Below are 18,821 nucleotides of genomic sequence, written 5' to 3'. Positions count from 1 at the left end.
ACAATTACATTAATTTATTTTAAAAAATTATATATATTTATATTATAAATTAATATTATCATTTTTAGTATGTTTGCAAAGCGTTTTAAAAAATTGGGTTTCTTTCATCTTAAAGTAGACACCAAAGCGAGCTATAAATCAAAGCAAACAAACGAGATGTAAATTGTTTTATGCAAAAATACGTTTTTACCTATGCTCTTTTTAATGTAGAATAGAAAACTTCAAAACCATCAAGAGAACAATTTGCGCCATCGTTCTCGATTCGAGTTTTTGCGAATATTGCAACTGGGTACTTTACTGTTTTAAATCACAAATGTATGGTAAATGCGAGCGAAAAAGAATCTTTTCAAAGGACTTTAAAAGTAATGCGCCACATCGCAAATGCGCCTTTTTACGTTTTGTGTTGTGTGTGTAGAAAGTAAAAGAAGAAGAAGAAGAAGAAGAAGAAGAGAAAGAGAAAAAAGCTGGACAGCAATAAAACCCAATATAAGCATAGAGCGTATTATAAGAAAACTGATATTATCATCACATATATTTAAATTACGATTGTAAAATATTTGTAAGAAAATTTAAAGGAAATTATAATAAATCTAAAATATTAATGCACTTTAAAAATTTTGTTGATATCTTAACAAAAAGTAAGAAAAACAGATTTATTATAACTTACAGAATCTACGAGTAAATATTCCAGAAATTTTATTTTATTTTATCCTATTTTATATTTTATTTAACTTAAAAGCACGGTTATTCCACGGTATACCGTGCGATAATAATGATAACAAATTCGGTTGAAGATGGATTCTAGCGCGTACAATGAATTCGCTCTACACGTTTCATACGTAGCTATCTAAAAAGATGACCGTGTTGCATTACTCGTAGTATGTCATGTTAACATTAACACGCGTGGAAAGCAAAAGGTTTTGTGATCTATCAAAACAACTGGCCTATGTGTGTGTGTGTGTGTGTGTGTGTGAGTGTGTGTGTATGTTACATATAATTGACCTAATTATTGAAAATAAATATCTATTTTTCCAATTAAATCAATATTCGCAATTACATTCCACAGTCGATGTGCACTTATCGCCTCGCATTTAATTAAGAGACTGCGGGTAATTAGATTTAATATTTAACGCGCAGCGTGCTCATGATTTTTAAGTGCAGAGTTAAGCATTAATTTCACAATAAGCACATATCAAGTAAATTGTGGAAGTCTCTGATATAGTTTCGTAGTTATTTTCGACGTAGAATTATTTGGCATTAGCATGCAAAATCAGTGCAAGAAATCGAAACATGCTTTCACGTATACTATAGCGCATAGTATGAATGCAAACTGTGCTACAAAGGCATCATTGAGTGGCACTTGGATGTATCAGACTGATAAGGTCAACGAGTGCTTGGATAACTTACCTCGGAAGACGTCAAGTAGCAAAGCCTCGAGTCGGTGCTCTCCAATGAAGCTTGTTGAACGATTCCGTATCTGCCATCCCGGTCGGACATGTAATCGGATCTGACGCTATCCTGTCTGTCGAAAGTACCTCTGGAATATGCAACACATTTAATTAAATGTCACGACATAGCCCACAAACGTATGAAGTAGATATGTATCTTTCAATTGCAATCTCTTTTACGATCGCTCCTTTAATTAGAAGCCATTACAAAATTAATTTCTAATAAATTCCCCCTTTTGCAGTATTTTTTATGTTTTACATGGAATTCATTTTTAAATTATTTCAAAGGATATTTCTATTTATGTAATACTAAAGTTGATATAATACTAAAATATGTATAATAGTTGAGAGTTGGATCAAGATGAATTATTTACTAGGAAAAGAGAGAATATTTTGTGACAATCAAAAATTATAAAGCTGTTAATTAAAAACTATCATTAATATTTGAAATATAATATAAACAAATTACTTTTTTATAGCAATATACACATACTGCTACAAAAAGCCAACAGTTGGTAATGGAAAGATCTATATCTCGTAATTTTAAGAGACTAAAACTATTTTCAGGACCGCGATATAATACAGATAGTCGAGAAGTGCGATAAAAGTAAGAGAGAGTACAATGGAAATATGGAAGACAATGCCAACAATATAGGGCGACAAAAGGTGGGTGGTGAACTGGAAATCAAAAAGGGACACTAAAGTATAAGTACGCATTGTGCCGAAAAAGTTCATACTTCTTTTTTATTTTTAGTTTGGAATATTTATATTTTTACTGCGCATATCTGTCTTAAATTGTATTAGAATACTTTTATATCTTATTTTTAAATAGAAATTTATATTACACTATAAAATATGATATGGAAAACGATTTTTTATTAAAGAATGGATATATTCAGTTTTAAGATAATTTTTAACGATTTCTTCCGTAATAAAATTGGCCTTAATATCTTTCTCGCTGATTATACACGTACAAAATTATACATATATAATTAAAAAGATTTACGGTGACAAATATGGATAATAAAAATTGCATAAATATATTTATCTTAGTATTTACATTTAAAAAATTTGCAAATACTCTCTCTTACTATATACCTTTTTGCTTATTTATAATACGAAAACTTTCTATATATTTTATCTTTTTTTTTTAATCGTTTACATTTAGAAACTTATTTTTGCTTTAATACATAAACAAAAGTAAAAATTATCCCAAATTTATCAAAGAATCTATCATGTATTAAAGACAATTTATGTTGGAGTTTTTCAAACATCCTACACAAAAAGCAATAACGATTAAATAACTTGGTTCCGACGCGAGGAATCTACTTCTCTTACCTTTGTTCAAGAGAATCAGTCCGGTTGGATTTATAACCACTGTCGTTAAGGCTGCCCTCGTGTCTTAAGGAAGGGAGAGAATCCCAGGGCGACTCTCTCTTATATCCCGAATACCCTGGATTTATCGAACTCGAAGCGCCAGAGCCGAGAGTTGAGCTACCGGATTGCCATCCGTCAGAATGCCGAAACCATTGTGCACGCGCGGATTCCCCGATGCAGCTGGCGCATCTGCAAGCATCATGTTACAGATCAGTCTTATGTACAATACATTATTAATATTATTTATCAAAGTCATTTAATAAAATAATCATTCGCAATAAAGTAATTACTTTAATAAAAATAATTATTTATATGTATATCAATTTGTATAATTAATATAATGTTAATAAAGCAAGATATCTTTTTACAAGATTATATATATTTCTTATTAATAATAATGGTTAATAAAAATTATTAATAAAATAAATTTTGAGCTTAATAATATATTTAATTTATAATTCCGTGTCATACTGTCATAATTGCTTGTAATTATTAAAATTTATCAGACTAATATTTCATTTGTCGTACGATACACGTATTTCGATATTTTCGAAAAATCAATCAAGTTATCGAAAAAATATATTTCGGTTATATTTTTATTTTATAAGCAATATCCGAGTTAAAGAAGTTAAGCGTATCTTTGTGTAGATTGTACACGGATGTGCAATACCGTGCAGGTATAGGTGAGAAATCCGAACACGGTATGTCTGATGATATCTTTGCTTCATCATCTTCTCCGAGCGATTGGAATTTCACGTGTTTCTTATTCTGAGATTGATTTCCGGATCCGTCATCCAGAATACGATAGAAAATTTTTTCCGGCACCCTCGGCATCTTCGGCATCTTTTTTGGCTCTCGTCGCCTCTCGAGCGATCGGTATTTGCGCTGTAAACTGTAGCGATAACTCATTGTTGCGATTTTCAACGTTTCAAATCGTATATTAGATCAGTATTTGCACTGCGATTACAATGATGATCAGCTGAATAATCAGTTTGACATGCACTCGAGAACAGAGGGATGATTATCGCCGGTGCATGGAAATGATCGCTGTTTACGCTCGCACAGCAACGGTAAAATAATTATTTCCTCTCGTTACAATTTTCGCGCGACCGACAATCACGAGCGACGCGACTGAACAATTATTTACGTCGCACTCAAAGATATCAATGTTTGCATACGTCCGTGTCAAGCGAAATAATTATTAATTTACATTTTCGTGCGATTGATTAGCTGCGCTGATTATCCTTTGTTGTTTCAGAGATTGAAAATTATCTCCATCCAAGTCTTTAACAACGATGAGATGAATATCTTGTCATTGCTTTTTTCTTTTTTTGAACTCTTTTGCAAAATTATTTCTATCTATAATTAGTAACAACGAGACTAATATCTTCTTCAATTTGATTTCAAAATCATCTTTGTTTAAATATTCTCATTAACACTGAAATAGTTATTATGCATGAAAGAATATCCAAGCGCAATTTGATTTTTATAAATATTTCTACTCTCAGAGTTAATAATTTTTTCAATTTGCTTTCTTCTCTCACTTCACACTTTTATCTATCACCATGCAATACACACGTAACTGCATTTTGTCGCAGCGATTAATGGCATCGATGATTTATTAATGTTGCCTTTTTGTACATCACATGTGCGTTTACCAGAAATTCATGCGACACATAGTAACTGCACATAGCGCATCTTTATGTCGCAACGTAATCGCTCGGATAATTCATCATTTCACACTATCAGAATTATATTCAGACGATGGTATCACGCAGGAAATGCGCAATCCTTGTTCTTATCGCAAGACCATGTATCGGGTCTTTCAAGATGCGCTTTGCACTTTGATGCACCGGCAGGAGCACACACAAAATCTCGTCGCGCGTTTTGTCGTTTCTTTCTTATTTACGCGACTACGAAAAACACCCTTCTTCTCTTCGTTTTCTCCGTTCAGCTGAGAATCGAAGCCCACTCGCGAGATTTCTATATTTACTACGATGCGGCTTGCTGCTGTCAGTCGCCGCCTTCGCTGACCCGTAATGCACAACGCGCCGGCGGCCGGGGATGATGATGCATGCGCCGAGCGCTGTATCGAGAGGCGTACCTTCGAGAAGACTTCGATAAACGCCACGCGACGCGCGTCGCCTATCGATATAGTTTCACAGCGTACGGTGTAATATTTTTTTTTTTACTTTCTTTTTTTACACCGCCCGCGCGGAGGCTATCGATAGACGATAACTACATCCGGTGATATTATCCAGGTCGCCCTTAATGGAGAGCACGTCTCATCGACCGTCGTTGTTCCTGTGATCGGCGGTCATAGAGCACAGCTCTTTAAATGTCAAAGTCTCTCGACGATGACTTTCGCGCCTTTTTCGATACGGACCCTTCGACGACCGAAGGGTCAGTGGCTATTATCGCGTTAATTGATGTTGCACTACTTGGCAAGGAAGGAATTTCAATGGAGCAGATAGAAAGCGAATCAATTCCACAATGAATTCAGATCACATAAAAATTTCAAAATATTTAGGAAATATTATTAGAATAATTACGAAATACGTCTCTTAAATATCTTTTTCTTTCTTTTTTGTTCTTTGTTTTTTGAATCTTTTGAACCTCTGCTTTTTGTTTGATATAAAAATGATTTCAAGTATAGAATCGTATTTAATCCAATATCTTTCATTGATCATCTCATATTTGTTCCTAAAAATAATTTTGTTAAATAATTGAGTAAAAGAATAAGATTTTATAAATTTCATGCTACTTTACATGCTCAATTTAAGTTAGATGAGGCGGAGTTCAATTTGTGAGGAGGATGTTCAAGATTATGTGTAAAGAGAATTTTGAAGTTGAGAAAGCCTATATTCTCTTATCTGATTATAAAAATATGTTTGCATGAATGAAATGCGTGCGATTTATTTATTCTTTGCATCATTCATTTATACGTGTTGTTAAGATATGGAAATGCAATAAATTTAATTGATGCTTTAAATATTTTAGTGTTAATAAAGATTTAAATAATAATTTACCTAGAATTGTAGTCGCTAAGATAGCCGCGATCTCGATCAGAGTCTCGCTCTCTCTTCTCTCTCACCATCTCATTACGGTCGCTATAATAGCCGTCTCGATCCTTGCTGTTTTGTCTTTCATTGCAATAGCGATATGATAGCGGCAGAGTCGACGACTTATTAGAATTGGAACCTGTAATCATGATAATTTGATTATGAACAAAAAATAAAAAATTCCCCCAGTATATTTTTAATTTTCAATATAGATATATTTTAACTTACGTCTTCGTGAAACGTGAGGTGTACGCTGAACATTCAACGGTATGTTTTCCGCAAATTCTGGAAAATGTAAAAAATTCGCTTTTCAATAAAATCGCTATTTATAATTAATCTTTTATAAATTTTTTTTTATTACTTTAATAATTTTATCAGCTTAATATGTTGGAAAGGTTAAAGCTAAAGTTTAATTAATCCGTTCACTTGAAAAGAACAAGGGTGAGATAAAAATTATATGACAAAAAAAATATATTTCTTGATTATACTAAAATAGCGTATAATTTATTCACCCAAAATTTTTAATTCATTAAATGCAATAATACTAAAATATTCTTAAAATCTCATCAAATGTTATTCATTCCTTTATTGATTTCTTGCAAATAAAATAAAGCTCTTAAGTGAAACTCCGTATTAGCCGGCAATTGATAACTATTAAAAAGAATAATTTTTTATCTCTGAATAAAAAACTCGAAGACAATATAAATTTCCAATTGATACAAAATCTCTATACATTCTTTATATTATTCTTTATTAGATATATTAATAGTTTATAGACTTTATGTGTCTGTTAAAAGATTATTTGTTGCAATCAGAATCTGATTTTTTAGTATCAAAGCTTAAACGGAGTCTTACCCAAGTTTTCCATACTCTGCGTGAGCAGAGCCTCAAACGTACGCAGGCTGTAACTCTCCGCATCCATACCCTTGGCCAGAGTGTTCCTGAGATGCATCTCGTACTCGAGAAGCAGCCGGCTGGTTGGGCTGCCCGGAGTCGACACGGACTGCATATTCTGCTGCTGATATGTCTGGCCGCCGTTGCAACGACGGGAATTGCAATGATTCGGTTGCTCCATGTCGGAGTTGCCGTTCGACGAGCTCGGCGTGGTCGCGTAGCATTGGTTGTCGAAGATGACATTGTCCGAGGGCGGCGACATGTCACCTGTGCACCGATTACGTTCCGAATCTAAGTACGTCCTTCCTCTGCCGCCTGCGAGCAGAGAGGTGCAACCGAGAGTGCAAGATGGAATATGTCGTGCGGTGGTCCGCGCTGATCAACGGACAAAGTAGACGTATGTCAAGTTAGTCAGACTCGGCGAACGCGTAACTCGAGAAGTGGTCCATCCGCGAATGAGACTGCCGTCGAGCTGACAGGACGACCACGTTGTCGACCCTTAGTGCGCATGTTATGTAAGAAGGTTAAAAGCAAGACAAAATGTTAGGGGTGCCGCAAGTGGTGGTGGATGACCCTGTGACTTTTAGGGTGGAGCTGGCTGACTACCACGTTGTGGTTCACTCTGTGCGCATGTTAAATTATGCCGAGGATGTACTTAAAGGTTAGAGGTATACTGAGGATAAACGCCAGAGATCAGTTGCTGGTTAATTTTAGGAGACTTCTTACAGCGTTATGCGTTCGCCGGAATTATATGGGGACAGGCAAAGAGTGATATTATATATATAGGATCGATCACGTAATTTTCAATATAAACTTTGTCATTTTTTTTTAATTTTTTAAATTATGTTTAAATTTTTTATTATTTTTTGCGGTGAATAAAAATCTCATTATGACAATATCTATAGCGCAAAAAAGAAAATGCTTTTTAAAATTGCTTTTTTTATAAAAAAATTATGTAATCAATCTTCTAATCGCTTTTTAACGTTTTCATTGTTAAAATGATTTTGAAAGTTTTACATGTATGTTTTATTTTTAGTTTTAGAATTTTAAGAGAAATTTTTGTTTAAAGCGACTCAATATTCTATATCTATTAACAATAAATTATATAAACAATGATAACGTTACCCCATTCAGAATCAAACAGTCTACATATATATGTGTTAAAAGTTATAATCTCTACATCATTATAATCTACACAAATCATAATAATGTTTAAATATTAATCCTTAGATTAGCAAACTTGTTATAAATTCAAATAATTAAAAACCTTATAGAATAGACATTTATCAATTATAAACGTGCAAAAATTTAAAAAGGCAGGGAGATATTATGGAATAGTAAGAAATTGTTGCGCTTAAAAAGATTGAGAATAAAAATTAATTAGTACACAATAAACTAGCAATATCAGTGAGAAAAAATCGTACCAGTATATTGCCGGCTCATATCGTGAACGCTTCTGGATCCCTGAAATTTATTGTTATAGGGCGCGCGATAGGGATGCGCATAATTCTCGTTGTCAACCTCTTGCATCATGTACTTCTGATTATTATTGCTCGGATGGTAGTGATAGCTATGATGACTGTGACGTTTCCTCGTCATTTCCGGCGATGTCACCGGGCTGTCAATGCTCGGCATCGGCTTCAACATGCGCTTCAAGGTATTCGAATCCAGGCTTATGCCGCCATTCTGCGCATTCTCGATCCGCATGTCATCGGTGCTCTTGCTCTTCGACCTATGACCGTGATTGTTATTGACGATGTTGAAGAGATTACCGTTCTGCATCTCCAATTCGGTATAGTCGGCCGACTTGGTATGATGCAGCTGCTCTTTACGTAGCAACTTGCTCTGCAGGGTACCACCGGCCTGGGTGCCCTCTGATTTCAGCATTTCAATACCATTCTGCTGCGTGGACGTGTCCTGGCTCTGCTTCTGTAACTTCTTTGGCGATATCGTGGAACCTTTCTCATCAGGACTGTCAATCTGTTGGAATGAAAAATCAATGAATTAATAAATTCAAAGTAATAATTTTTTTAATTGTAATAGACATGCTCTAAATTAAAGTTTCTGCAAAATAATATGATTTAATCTGTTATAAGATTTTGCTAACATATGTACTATATGATATAAAATAATTTATATTATTACTAAAAACTAAATATAAAAGAAAAATCACAGAAAAATTGTTTTTTCCGAAAAATGAATATTTATTTAAAATGCTAGCTAAATGTGGAATAAAGAATAATATATTCTATCATTAAAAAATAATTAAAATTAAAAAATTGATGTGAGAAAATGTATTGTTATATTGCTGTAACCGTTGTGCTTGCCTGTGATCCCACCGTAACAGTTCCGATTCCAATGTTGGCAGTCTTCGGGGTTGTCTGACACGTCTCATTCTGTTTATCCTTTTGTTTGGCCGATTCGCCAGTCTTTGGTGTTTTCCCGGGTGTCGCGCTAGGATTGTTGACGTTGTCGTAGAGAGACGCGCTGGATGTGGCCGCTGTTATCTTGTCTCGTCCCGGCGTCATTTCCATTTCCGTGGATCGCGCCATGGTCCGTGGAAGCGTAGACGGTCCTGAAATAACGTAGATAGATTTAATAAAAACGCGAATCACGGATATAAGATTAGATTCATTAATTTGTGTTAAACAAAATTTATGCGAAATATTGTATATGTATCTTGTCTGTATAAAAAAATATATTTATCTAAAAATTAAACGTATTATCGTTTTTATATGCAAATTAAAAAACTAAAAAATTAAAATTTGAAGATTTAAGTTCTCACAATGGATCTTCTATTTTGTTTTTATCAAAATTAAACACATCATGAAAAAATTGAAAAATAAATTTGTATATATAAATTTGAGAAGTAATAAAGAGAAAAAGAAAGACATATTATAATTCTTTTAATTTGAACGGCATAGAATAAGAAAATAAAGAATATACATGTATATGGATATAAAGATATATATTTTATAAATCACGCATACCGCACGGACTTCGATATCTGGGATCTTGGCTACGTAGCCTGGCAAACTGCTCCGGTGTCATACAGGTGCATTGAGGTTCTCTGGATCGGCTCGGTGAGGCCGGTGTCGACAGTGGCTTTCGGCGTGTTTTGATCTTCTGCTTGTTCGGTGGCTCGAGCTTCAACGAGTAAGAAGAGGACGCTTTCCTTGAAATCTTGAACGACGGTGACTGTATGGAAAATTAACTAGTGACTGCAAATGACCTAAGAAGTCGAATTGGACTTGTATCGGACTTGTTGTGTGTCGCCCCTAAATCATCTCCGCTCAACTTCCTCACGCGCGACCCAATGGGAGAAAGGAAATAGGCGGAGACCTCGTGAGAGTGATAGCGAACAAGGTTGTGGCACGATGTACGTATAATGTAACGACATGCGTGTCGCGGGTGTAGTATCACTAAACTTACGCAGCATTCTCTGAATTGCTTTGCGTCTATGGGAGACGTAAAGTTCAGCCCCCATGTATCATTTGTCACTGTGTCCTTCCAGTAAACGAAGCACTCTGACGCTTGGCCGATGCGCGTACCTTAAACATAATTACACAATATATTAATTGTTAAAAAATTAAACTCTCATTAAACTCTCATTAAACTCTCCGTAATCGCACTATTTTTATCGTGGCATTTTATCCCAAAAGTAAAATTAATTTGCAAAAACTTATATTGTTTTATATATTTATGGAAACATTATTCTTTGTTCTCTCACAAAAAAATTAACTTTAATTTGAATATTTTCAATTATGGTTTACCTGGCTGGACCAACCGCACATCTAGAATCTTATCGACCTGGCTGTTATATGCGGTGATATGGAAGACGCACTCCGGCGAATCCTGGATGCAAGTAATATTTACTGGGACCAGATCTTCGGATACCTGCTGCCACTTGACGGTACCAGCTCCGCTCGAATTTACATGGAACACTTCGGCCCACAGCCTAAAAACTCTCGTCATTACATCATGTGTTGCAACAACATGATTTTTGAACATTGACACATCATTAAGGAAAGTTTCTAAGGAAAGAACGTGTGATAAAATAGAATAGTTGTGATACAAAATGAGAGAATAGAAAAGTAAAGATCTATCATTGAAAGTAATTATCGTTATCATTTCTTTCGTAATAGATATAATATCAATGTCACACTAAAAGTACATAAAAATATCACTACATCACGTCGATCATAATATCGCACTGTATCTTAAAAAGGATAAAACGGAAATAGTGCGTGGAAAATCGCAAATGTATGTACATTACGTGCACGCAGAATTCGCATTTACCGAGTAAATATCGCGGAAGCTCTTTCTGCATTAAAATTATGATGCGCAAGTATTTATCTTCGATTTCAAAGCTTTAAAACGGATAAAACTGGTATATATTCAAATTCATTGAGTTAGATTAATGTGGACGAAAAAATAATGACATTCTGTGCTAAAAATATTAATAATCATGCGAAGCATATGTGTATAGATGAAGTGTAAAATAGACGAGAGTATAGAGATCAAAGAAAAATATTTAAAACAAAATAAATATTTTATTTTACTTAATTTAAATAAAATGTAATTTATTATCGCAAATAACATAACAAAAAAAAATTATTACTTCTGTTATATTCAAGCATATAATATAACTCAATTTCTATTTAGCTAAATAAAGTATACATTAAAATTACATCAATATTGCTCAAAGTTAAGTAAGTGTATTGTATCCAAATAAGAAGAAACTATCGGCCGTTGATAAACGAATTACCAGTTTGATTAACTAGACAAAAGGTAGAAGAGAAAAACGAAACGAAACGGTCAGGGTTAAAGAAGTAAGCGTGAGCAAATAAGATGGCGAGAAAAAGAGACAGCGAGAGAGATAAAAGTGAAGAAAATGAATGAATAAGAGAAATGCAAGACAGTCTGAGAGACGGGAATAAAAAGCGACATTCCACCGATATATATACCGGCATATAACCGCAGCACAGAAGTATATAGTCTCTCACCATCAGACGCTACAAAATAATATATAAGTTCGGATCTGGATATACTGTGTTTTGTAATAAATATTTCAAAGCATTTGCTAAAATAAAATTACTAATAACATTACAATGAAATATATAACGGTTATACTTATATATGCGTACAAAAATTAAGATATATTAAAATCTAAGATAATTGTAATTTAAAATAAAATATAAATAATTCTATCCATTAATATTTTTCTTTTCTTATACATATAAAGAAAAGACTTCTCTCTAATAATTTCTTAAATTATCATTATTAGGTAAATTGCATTCATTTAGTTTTATTGTCTATTGTATAATTCATGCATAATTATCATGCAAAATTGATGCAGAGATTCTGATTCTCGTCGCCCAGCGCTGCTGTTATCCATGCCGCTCACGAAAAGTAGAAGCAAATAAAGAAAGAAAAAGAAAAAGAAAGAAAGAGAGAGAGAGAGAGAAAGAGAGAGTCAGCATAATGCATGTCAGTCAAGTGTGTACGAATGGTAATCATCGAAGAGAAAGAGTGGCAATATGGTCGAATGGAGAGTGATTGAATGGTTGAATGGTATGGTATGCGCACCTCTTCCTCTCTCTTAAGCTTCCGCACCTGAGCAAGTGGCCAGTGTCACCCCTGCGTCCTCCGCCGCCGCCCATTCCGCCCCTGGCACCGGCCTGCCATGGGCTGTCTTCGTAACGATACGTCTTTGATCTAATCAGGGGTGCGCAACTGCAGGAAAGCTTGTTGCCCATTCTAACTGCTCTTATTCTGGCTTTAATCTTGCCACCTGCCTCGCCCCGCCACCACTCTGCGTCACCACACCACCCTCTGTACTCGTGATGCTCGTTTGTGTTTCTGGCACGACACGCCTTAACACGATTCTGACCTCACGTATCCTTCTTTTCACCCCGTTTCTCAGGGTATCCGTGTCTGATCCTCCGTACTACGTTTATATATCTTTTTCTTTTTGTCTCGCTTTTTCTCTGTTTTTTTCTCTCTTTATCTCTCTCCGTTCCACCCTGCGTTCAATTCCTCTTTGACACACTTTCGCGGGGTTGGCTCTTATGGCTTGTCTGTGTCGACTTTTGGCACCGATTTCCAACGACGTCGACCACGGCCGACGGTTTGGCGTTGCTTTTTTGCGCGTAATCCTCGGATCGTGTGTGTTATTGGGAAGCACTGTGTGTAATAGGGAGGATCCCCAGTTAGCAGAGAGTAGGAGGAGGTAACTTTATTGTCACATCATTGCAGGCGTCGCGAAAGTCATCACCTTGTCTCTAACATGATCGCTGCGAACATATGTGAGTCGATTAGCTGTGAGAAACATATATTTCAAACAGGCGCATAATATACAAATCTCATTTACTTTGTGTAGAAAAAATTACTTTGTATATATAAATTATATTTTTCGTAAACATAGTTATCTGCAATATAAATTTAATTAAAAAAACGCATATTTTAATTAAAACAATACCATAAGAAATTATCGAATATACGAATTATTAAAGAATTTACATAAATGCATAATATTATGCAAAATATTTTATACAAAATATTTTACATATATATCTAATAAATATTTTATATACATATTTTATAACATAAAAAAATTTATAATAAAAATCAGTTTTTAAATTAACATAGAAATCACATGCGCTATGTATATAAGTATAAGAAATTAAGGAGGTTTACGACAAGGCTGACCATATAAACGTTGCGATCACTGCGAAGAAACAAACTCGCTAATCGAATAAACAAATTGTAGATTTATTCAACGAGTTTATCATATATTGATTAATTAAATTGAATTTTTTTGCAAACTAATTTATGTTATGAATATTATAATAGCTTCAGGAATACGAGGTTCAATTAATCTCTGATAAATTCAATGCTTTCGAGCGAACTTTTGGAAAAGGATATAAGCTATCGCTCTTTTGTTGCTTGTCGCAATTTTAATTTCACAATCAATTAAACAAATCTAGCAACGCTCTGGTTCAATGATCTTCTTTCGCACATTACGGCTTCATTCACATTTCTCGTGATGAACTTTTTCAAAACGTGCTATCGATTATCGTGAACATCGTCATTGCAAGTATTTCATCCTAACGTTTGGCCGAAGCCAACATCAGGGAGGAGGTCAATAGCGTGAGATATTGTGCAGATTTGTCGCGGATAATAAAAGGGGTAGCGCCACCGGAGGGTTACTGAACCGTTCCTGTCGGCCACGTAATACATCATTTCTCCCGGAGATGTTCTCGACAATACGGGGTATCCTAGGCTCTCATAACGTTCATCTCGCAACATCCATCACGAGAAGATAGGGGAGGTTCCGGGGGCTTTCTGGCTCGAAACATTCCTACGAGAAACACCAACACACAGCTGGCTTATATATTTTCAATCCTGTACTCGTTCTCCATAGTTGCACGTAAAATTGGCACACGAACAATTGTTCCAGTAGTTCTAAAGATATGTTCAACGCAAACATCCAGCACGTTGTAACATTAATCCCCTTGATAATTTTAGATTATTACAATAAGTGATGATACAAATACGTATAATAATTATTATGGTAGCTCCTTAATATAACTATACGTGCATCAGAAATACATTTTACTGTCAAATAAATTATTAATTACATAGAAATATTTTTAAAAAAAATTAATTAATTGGTCATCCACCTTTGCGATCAACTAAATCCGATAAACTCTATATCGTCGTTTCCGAGTTCGATCGCGGAGACCGAGCCAAAGGAGGAAAATTATTTTCAGACCGTCGGTTGCCGTTGTTATCTAAGCTTTTTTATATAATCGGGCCTTCGTCTGGACTAAAGCGCGGATTCACCGGCGGCGTATATATGCCGCTTAATTGGACGAGGGATTGCGCGAGAGTGGATAAATGTCAAACGGTGCGTGCACCCATGACTACCGGGGTCTCAAAGGATTAATTATGGGCGACGGAGACGGCGGAAAATCGCGGTTGTGTGTCTGCCGTCTGCGAAAATCCCAACAACGTTGTTGTTGCCGACATAATCGACACGCACGAGCAGACGATATATCGGGAAAACTGGAGTTTGTAAATCGCCAACGGTTTGCCCGACAGCCCGCGATAATTACGGTCGGCGTAGGCGTGGAGTCGAATGAAGACACGTAGGTAGGTAGGAAGCCTTAGTCGAGCCCGGGGGTCCGCTCGTCATCCGACACGAAAGCCGGGGACACGAAAGGTAGGCGTACGACCGGCGTAGGCGTGGGTGTGAAGAGAGAAAGAGAGAGAAGAGAGCTTTCTAAACACTATATCGATTTCGGCAGCGAGATGCGGTTACTCGTCGTTCGTAGCTAAACATGAATGGTGGGTGTACGATTGCCCTATGTGTGAAACTAAATTCCTCAGTGTCGTAGAATGTCGCGTGGAAGTCCAGATGAATCTGAGGAGATTACTCTTTCTTACTGTGTCTGACCGTGTTTGACCGGTGGATGTGCTATTTGCGATAGTAGAATTTGTAGTTGAACTCATTGAATGAATCAAATGCTGTGTTCAAAGCGCATTTAGATCCAAAACAATGAATTAAATTATTCACATATGAATATAAATAATATTTACTACAGTCAAACAATAAATAAATTTAAGATAATTTTGAAAGACTCAGAAATAAGAAAGAAAGTAACAATATGTTATATCATATATAAAAATTTTATTATTTTTTTATATGAATTTAAGATTAGTCTTTGCAATGAAATGTTCCACCAATTAAACACGATTAATGAGAATAAATGTTTATTATAATAAGCGTTTTCCTTCTCTTTTACTCATTTAAGACTTTGACATTTTAATTCAACATTAATAGTATAAATAAAGAATTATAGTGTGTTTATCTATATAAAATTAAGTGTTATCAATTAAATATTTCTTGGAGATTGCAAAAAAATGCATACACTTTTTTTCAGGACTGACGAGAAAGAAAAACAGAATCAATAGCATGATATTTTTCCGTGATCGACTCACCGAAGCGATATATGTATGTGTTCAAAACTAATTCCAGTTATATCAACAATAAACAAAATGGGACACTAGATGCATCTATGTATACTTCCTTTTTCAGAGAAATCGTGCTTTTCACAATTTGTGTAAGTAGTTCCATTACGAATTTAAAAAAAGGAGTCATTATTTTCTGTATGATGCAAATCGAAATAAGAAAAATTTTGTAACGTCCTGTGAAAATTTCTCATCAATTTAACGGGATAATTTCACCAATAATCATTGAATGTAAAATACAAAATGAAAAACTATTGAAACACTAAATGTATACACTCGTATTTTGCCCGTGTGTAAAAAATAGTATGTTTTCCAAACTAAATATTTCCGTCACAAAATTGGTAACAAAATTCCGCACAGGACCGCAAGGGGATCCGCATGGAAAATTCATGCACTTGCTTCAAAACATACGAAGAGTATCGAAAGGAGAGCCAACGCCTTTATGTCGCTTCGCGAGTTTTATCGACTGACGAATTTATCCGCGGACGTATTCACAAGCTAAGGATTCTTCTGTAGATAATTTTATAAGAGACAAAATATATCGAAGCATTTTTTTTAGCAAAGAATCGAAAATATCGAGATATTTAGCCTCTCTCTTGTATATGATACGTTTCCGTATGGTTTATTTTCGTATCCATGTTTGCAGAATAACGATGATGTCTTTGTCACTGAATCGAACAAAACTTTGCAAGATCAGCCAGTCAGAAAATCACCGAGGATGTATGACACTTGTTTCCGCAGAAACTCGGACGCAGAAGCGCGAGATGAGCCAACGCCTCTTATCTAGTCTCGTAATCGTTATCGACTCGCAGAGTTGGTACCTGAGACAAGTTCTTAAGTGAAGATTCTTCCAAAACGAAAATGTCAGCGAAGAAAGATTAAAGTATATATCACAGCGGTATCCGGTTTTCCACTTTGAGGGTGGAGGCTGCTCGGGGCCGCCGCGGCAACGCCTCTTCTGACACAAACGTCAAACGGTAAGTAGGAGAATTAAGTAACGTAGATACGCAGAAAAAATAGAGAGCGGGCCACGATTAGAGATATACGTCGTTCCTCATCGCCGCTCCTTGATCGCGAAGCGGTCACGGGAAGACGCGAAAAGCGGAAGCGGGAGCGCGGACGGAGAGGTGCGACTCCGCCTAGTCGCGCGCGCGAGAGGCACCTCACCCTGGGTAAACACACTGCGGGATGCACCACTACTACCACCACCACCACCACCGCCACCACCACCAATACTACCACCACTATTACTAACGGCACCGGTGTGTGTACGATCAACGCCCCGCGCCACCCACCGTCTCCTCGCCGACGAGAAGATAGACGTCTCTTCTGTGTTTTCTGGCTTCCCGGCCTTGTGTACTTCCGCTCAGTTTCTTGGCGTCTCTAATCGTATTTTTATCTATATCTCTCTCTATCTTTTTATTGCATCTTTACCCTTCGACCACTTTGCCCATCCGCGTGACGATGACTCACACTCACCGACACGGCGACGCTTTCTCCTCAGCTTCCTGGCATTCTGGGTAAAATATACCGGCGCTTCGGTCAGGCGTTTCTCCCAACAGCAAACGCGCACTCTCCGCCGTGTAAGCTTGGCCTGGATATCACGAACGCGAGTCTTCGCGACGACACCACCGCGACGGAAAAAGATAGACGGAGAACAGTCGGAGGGATGCTGGAAGCGCCGCGCGCGACAGTCAGAGAGGAGACCGTGGGCGGCGGCGGTGACGACGACGACGGGGTACGGGGGCGGCAGGGCTGAAGTTACGTGGCCTCCGCGTTAGCTTGCGGGGAGGGAAAGATGGTTTCTCGAGAGAAACAAGGAATGAAGCACGATATCCATCTTATTCTCAGAGAGACAGATAGAGAGAGAAGAGGGTGAGATTCTCGTGAGACCCACCGAAATAAGACGCCGACGAAATATCGCCGAGAAACTATCCGGGTGCCGCTTTCGACGGCACCCTTGTCGCTTATTGACGTCGCTGTTGTCGCTGCTATTGCCACCGCTTCGCCGTCCGCTGCTCGTCGCTGTCTCTCCCTCTTTTTTTTTTCTCTTTCTCTTTCTATCCGCCCCTGTAGCTGGGCGACGGTCGTCGCCTCGCTGTGCGATCACGCTTCCGGTATTTCGCGGGAAATCCTCGCGGACGACGTAGCCATGGATACTGCAGGATCCGACAGGGAGAGGCGACTGCCCCGTCGCGCGCGCATCCCGTGCCCCTTCCTCCTGTCTCCACCGCGATGCGCGCCCCACGACCGAAAATGTCAATATCCTCTCTTGCGCGCTGCGCCCGCGATGCGCCCTCTCACCCCCTCGTATACCCATCCCTGCCGTACCGGTGCGCCCCCTTATATACGTACTTTCCATGTACCGTTCCCGTTTTCCATTCTCTCGTTTTCCGCTAACCCCTTTCGACACTCCCGCGATCCTTTCTCTTCGTACTCTGTTTCCCTGTAGCGATCCTAGTCGCTTTCCCTCTTTTTCTCTTTTCACTCGCGCCACCATACCTTATCAACTTTAGGGGCGAACTTATGATCGTTGGAGGCCCCGCGTATTATCGAATATAAAAGAAACTTTGATTAGTAACAAAAAATTAATTGATGACGAGAAAATATTTCGTTACATATTGACTTTCATTACTAGAGATAGACGTTGATTCGTGCAGATTTATTTTACAAAGATTGCTGCTTCAACTTCCGGCTGCGTATTCTAATAATCTCTAATAATAAAAAGCTCACAACTTTTTGCACTGCCACCTTAACCGCTCATTCTGTTTTTCTTTGTTATCTAATTTTGCAACCTTCTCAGTCCTTTCTCCTCTAGATAAGCGCAGATCGTGACAAGAGGGTGATTTCTCTTAAAGATTTATTCTTTTCCACCCCTTTTCTCGTTCTTTCTGTACATTAGATTCTCTCACCTCGTAGCAAATGCACATGATTCTTTCAATCAATTCTGTTTTTCACTTACCGTGGACATGTGCAGGGCGATCGACATTCTCATCGTCACCAT

General features: G+C 37.0%; 1 protein-coding gene across 1 annotated transcript in view; it reads right to left on the bottom strand.

The window, feature by feature from the left end:
• LOC115235291 overlaps positions 1-18,006 on the bottom strand; it is a 39,658-nt gene extending 21,652 nt beyond the window's left edge. Inside the window, exons 1-12 of the mRNA XM_029806961.1 lie at positions 17,715-18,006; positions 12,398-13,077; positions 10,555-10,739; positions 10,214-10,332; positions 9,772-9,979; positions 9,109-9,356; positions 8,206-8,761; positions 6,743-7,096; positions 6,116-6,172; positions 5,855-6,026; positions 2,787-3,014; positions 1,408-1,537 (exon numbers count right to left, since the gene is read on the bottom strand). Of these exons, the coding sequence (XP_029662821.1) occupies positions 1,408-1,537; positions 2,787-3,014; positions 5,855-6,026; positions 6,116-6,172; positions 6,743-7,096; positions 8,206-8,761; positions 9,109-9,356; positions 9,772-9,979; positions 10,214-10,332; positions 10,555-10,739; positions 12,398-12,540 (2,400 nt within the window). The 5' untranslated portion in view covers positions 12,541-13,077; positions 17,715-18,006. The remainder of the gene's footprint in view (positions 1-1,407; positions 1,538-2,786; positions 3,015-5,854; positions 6,027-6,115; positions 6,173-6,742; positions 7,097-8,205; positions 8,762-9,108; positions 9,357-9,771; positions 9,980-10,213; positions 10,333-10,554; positions 10,740-12,397; positions 13,078-17,714) is intronic.
• Positions 18,007-18,821: the final 815 nt, after the last annotated feature.

This window comes from Formica exsecta, unplaced genomic scaffold (genome assembly GCF_003651465.1).
Source record: "Formica exsecta isolate Colony F162 unplaced genomic scaffold, ASM365146v1 scaffold218, whole genome shotgun sequence".
NCBI classification, from domain to species: domain Eukaryota; kingdom Metazoa; phylum Arthropoda; class Insecta; order Hymenoptera; family Formicidae; genus Formica; species Formica exsecta.
The sequence above is the reverse complement of the archived record's forward strand: the minus strand, read 5'-3'. Positions and strand labels throughout refer to the sequence as shown.